Source organism: Acyrthosiphon pisum, chromosome A2 (assembly GCF_005508785.2).
Source record: "Acyrthosiphon pisum isolate AL4f chromosome A2, pea_aphid_22Mar2018_4r6ur, whole genome shotgun sequence".
Lineage (NCBI taxonomy): Eukaryota > Metazoa > Arthropoda > Insecta > Hemiptera > Aphididae > Acyrthosiphon > Acyrthosiphon pisum.
In genome coordinates this window covers 26,271,126-26,275,629 of record NC_042495.1, presented here as the reverse complement: position 1 = coordinate 26,275,629, position 4,504 = coordinate 26,271,126, and the positions used below count along the sequence as shown (strand labels likewise).

Sequence of the window (4,504 nt, the reverse complement as noted above, 5' to 3'; positions counted from 1 at the left end):
TCCTCTTAAATATATATAATACTTTTATTATTATATTATATTATGCGGAAAATCGCCTCGTCAAATTACCTATATTATATTATATTATATTTATTGTATTGTGTGAGTGACCATTTCGTCACCATTTTATAATTATTATTTCATTTTGCGCTAATCACTGAATTGTTGTTATTCATCTAGACCAATTTGCATGTATTAAAAACCAATTAAATATGCGCTAAAAAAACCATAAATGTGCATAATTATATGCATTTAAATATTCGAAAAATGTGCATGAAAAATAATAAATTTAAAATTATGAAACGATACTATAAATACTTTTCTTTAAAATATTTGTGTTTTGTAGGTAGTTTTAATCAATAAAAAAAAAATAAAAGACAATTAATATTAAAAATGTATTCTTAAATGACAAATGTATATACTTAGGAACCTAAATAATTTGTTTTTGTTGGTAGTTTTAATCAGTAAAAAAAATAATTCATAAATATATAACCTAAGGGTCATGAGTATACCTACCTATTAATTTATTTCGATAAAAACTAAAATGATATAATTTTTTTTCTTCTATTTCACAATAGTAATCATTTCAGAAATGTCTAGAAAAAACACTAAAATATGCACTAACCGATGAAATATGCCATAAAGTAAAAAAAACCGGTGACTGTCGAAATATTCACCATAAATGTTTCATAGTCTAAAATTGTACCATGTCATGAAACAAATTTTGTACTCACTTAGGTATATAGCATACCATATGATCCACCAGAATAAATATTCAAATGCATACAAATCTGCGCTTTAGACTTATTATCAAGGGCATCCATCATTCAGAACCTAGGGAGGGTGACAGTATCACTAACCAACAAAATTGTTTTTATTAAATAATTGAAAATAGATGTACAACACAGATTAACTATGTACCTATGTAGGTAATAATAATTATGTCATGTACCATGGTACATTATTATCATCAATAAAAATAGTTTATTATACATAATTAAAAAAAATGCTACAATTTCACATTTGTCTAGGCATGTATAAAAATCTATACTTTTTAATTGTATTTTTGAATTTTTGTTTTCACCATTATTATTGTTTCGTCACATTGTTGTCGGCGACGTATACAGTACGTATAACAGCATATTTACCGACCGGCGCGACCAGTTCGTTATCAAATGTAATAGCATATTGTGAAATAAATAAATATTAAAAATAATAGCCTAATAGTACCTCCATGTCGAGCACAAGCTTTAACTTATCGGACAACAAAAAAATATAATAAATAGTTATTAATTTAAAAATATTATTATACATTAAATTATTAAAATATAATAATATGATAATATTTTTGTCCTGTATTTAATTTTCTTAAATATGGTCACCCTAGACTCTAGGGGGATGACATGTCACCCCCTTGCTACCGTTCATGGGCACACTTGCTTCTTATTGTATGCATTATAATATGTAGGGCTATGAATTTGTAGGAAATTACATTATTTTTTAGTGATTGTGAAACATAGCTTTGTTTTTAAATAATTAATTTAATTATGTAACTACGAATCCATTTATAAAACTTTGGTTTTGCATTTTTTTTGACATTTTTTAAGGTTTTTTAATGCATTTAATTCACATCCCTGATTATGTGCAATGTCTGATGATGTTAAGCATACACATTTTCTAAACTATTGTCTTACTAGCTCAAAAAGTCAGACATCAATACCTAAATTATTATTATTATAGGAGTATAAATCACCGCTTTATTAGTGATTATATATTATATATTTGGGTTTCCGTGTGGGCTAATCGCCGCAAGTCTATATGAGTCTATTAGTAATATTGTCTTCAATCACAATAATTTTTCACATACAATTACACACAATTTTGTTAAGACTTCTGATTTCATAGAGGATTATTAACGATTTTTAATGATACTTAAAAGTGTCATAACTGATTTCTAAACTCAATGTTTTTAGTCTGAAGGGCTCCAAATCCTGAACTTCATATAAAAATCACAATGGAAAATCTAAAACAAATACCAGAATCCAAAAAATGTGAACAAGCAAAATACGAATACATAAAATCGTCTTATGCAGGGATGTTTGAAGTGTTACAGTCGTTACGCCAGTAAGTAATAAGCGATTCAACCAGTTAGATAAATAGTATTAATAATTGTTTGTCCTTAGAGATGAGGTATTTTGTGATATTAAACTTAAGACAGACGATAAAAAAATAATATTCGCACATAAAGTGGTGTTAGCATCGGCAAGTCCATATTTCCATGCAATGTTCACACATTTTTCAGAAAGGAATCATGATGTCGTTGTCATGAAACAGTTAGATTCCACTGCTTTACAGGTGTTAGTAAACTTTATTTATACTGGAAAAATCGTGATCAATGAAGAAAACGTTCGGGTAATAATATATAGGGTTGATTTAATTAGGTAGATATAGAAAAAAAAGCATTTAAATTGTTTATTGTTTGTTTCTCAAGGATTTGTTATCAGCTGCAAATCTGTTACAGTTACAAGAAGTAAAAGAGGCATGTTGTAATTTTTTACAGTCACAACTCTGCTCTACAAATTGTTTCAGTATAAACGCAATAGCTGATTTACATAGTTGTACGGAATTGTTAACAAGTTCAGAATTATATATTCACCAACACTTTTCGTAAAATATTTAATATATTTTTTATTATTATTATTATTATTATTATTCTATAAGGAAATTGTATATTTATTATTGTTATATTTTGATTCTTAGAGAAGCTGCTGATGGTGACGAATTCCTATCCTTATCATCTGAAGAGGTAATTAAGTTGATCTCTAGTGATAAACTTATAGTTCCATCTGAAGAAAAAGTATGCAAACTAAAATCAATTATTGTTATATGTTAGGTAGTATTGGGGAAGGAAACAATTCAGTAACCTATACTAGCATATATGTAATCTAATTAATTTGGAAGTAATTTTATTGTTATAGGTATTTGAAAGTGTTATTCGATGGGTAAAACATGAATTGGGTACGAGAAAATGTATTTTGCCCCAATTAATGAAACACGTACGCTTACCATTAGCATCGAAACATTACATATTGAAAAAAGTAGTTGAGGAACCTCTTATTAAGAATAGCCTAGTGTGTAAGTTTTTTTTTTAAATATGCTTTTGTTGTGAACTAATTAATGCATATATATTTATAATTTATTAAGGTAAAGATTACGTAATTGAAGCATTACATTTTCATTTACTCAAGTCAGATGATATCATCCCGCCAAACAACCGGAATACACCTAGACACAGAGATAACGTATGATTCTGTTATAATTTATTTATATTTCCAATATATTTTAAAACGTTATTATAACAGGTTATTTTAGACAATTGTGGATATAAGATTGCCTCAAGAAAGCATCGGATTTTTCACGAGGATGCTATGTCCAGGTTTGTAGAACGTTGCCGGCAGCAGCGGGCCTACCGCGTCCGTAGGTTATAGCGTAGCTTTTAGTTTACCTTCACTTAATAGCTAATATTATACTACATAATCAAAATAAACAATTAAACTTTATTTAATATGTACCACATTCGTCTGAATTAGACATTTGCATGTATATATTGCACTTGTTTCAACATACATCATAATCTCTCGGGTCTATAGAATTATATACATTTTTATAAATTTATTTATTTCAGCATAATCCAATTATAATAATATAAGAACTATAATAATATTAGGAGCTGAGACGTATACCAACTGAGCTAAGCTCGTATCTGGAATACAGAGTTCTTATAGATAAATACAATAGGTATTAATATATATTAAATAATAATATATAAAATTATTATACAGTTAAAAAGTTCACTTAATTTTTTACATATACAACAGTATTGATTAATTTTTATATTACTAATATTAACGCCGATGTTTCTTTAATTATTTATTTTATAATTCGATTGATATATCCGTGCGATCGATTATGTGGGTGGTTAATGATTATTGATTATACAATGGGGCGTATATTAATTGCGCCGAAATTTCCCTTTTACCTGTAAAAAATCTATCGATTCCGTCGAACTTTTTTACATATTGATTCCACCGGGCGTCGACTACCAATTCACTGAATTTTTGTAAATTGTTTATTTTAATAACAACAAAATGTAAAATGCCTATGTTTGCATTTATATTTCATGCAATTTTATGATAAAAAATATGTTCTATTTCATTAGTAGGTACACAAGTGCACTTTGACTTACTGTAATTTGTAATAATATGACGATTTTACTTCATTTTGTAAAAATAATAATCACTAGGTATTTGAGTTATATTATTTTATTATTTTAATAAATATTATCCGTTATGGATGACAATGTTTAAATTGTTTTTTTGTAACGTTTATGTTTAAGGAAAAAAGTTAATTGATACTATTATTGCAAACTAAGTGTACCAGGCACGCCCGGAGGGGGGGGCAGGTGGTGCAAATGCACCACCTGAGAATTTTAATAATTTGGATT

General features: G+C 27.6%; 1 protein-coding gene across 2 annotated transcripts in view; it reads left to right on the top strand.

Moving 5' to 3' along the window:
* The window catches only part of LOC100169482 (kelch-like protein 2), a 4,041-nt gene extending 469 nt beyond the window's left edge, over window positions 1-3,572 (top strand). The window contains exons 2-8 of one of the 2 annotated variants that reach the window (XM_001948296.5): window positions 1,974-2,124; window positions 2,184-2,412; window positions 2,492-2,667; window positions 2,761-2,857; window positions 2,979-3,135; window positions 3,205-3,302; window positions 3,363-3,572. In XM_001948296.5, coding sequence (XP_001948331.2) covers window positions 2,015-2,124; window positions 2,184-2,412; window positions 2,492-2,667; window positions 2,761-2,857; window positions 2,979-3,135; window positions 3,205-3,302; window positions 3,363-3,488 — 993 coding nt within the window. In that variant the 5' untranslated portion in view covers window positions 1,974-2,014 and the 3' untranslated portion in view covers window positions 3,489-3,572. The remainder of the gene's footprint in view (window positions 1-1,973; window positions 2,125-2,183; window positions 2,413-2,491; window positions 2,668-2,760; window positions 2,858-2,978; window positions 3,136-3,204; window positions 3,303-3,362) is intronic. The other variant, XM_016802883.2, reaches the window with a different exon arrangement.
* The last annotated feature ends 932 nt before the right edge of the window (window positions 3,573-4,504 follow it).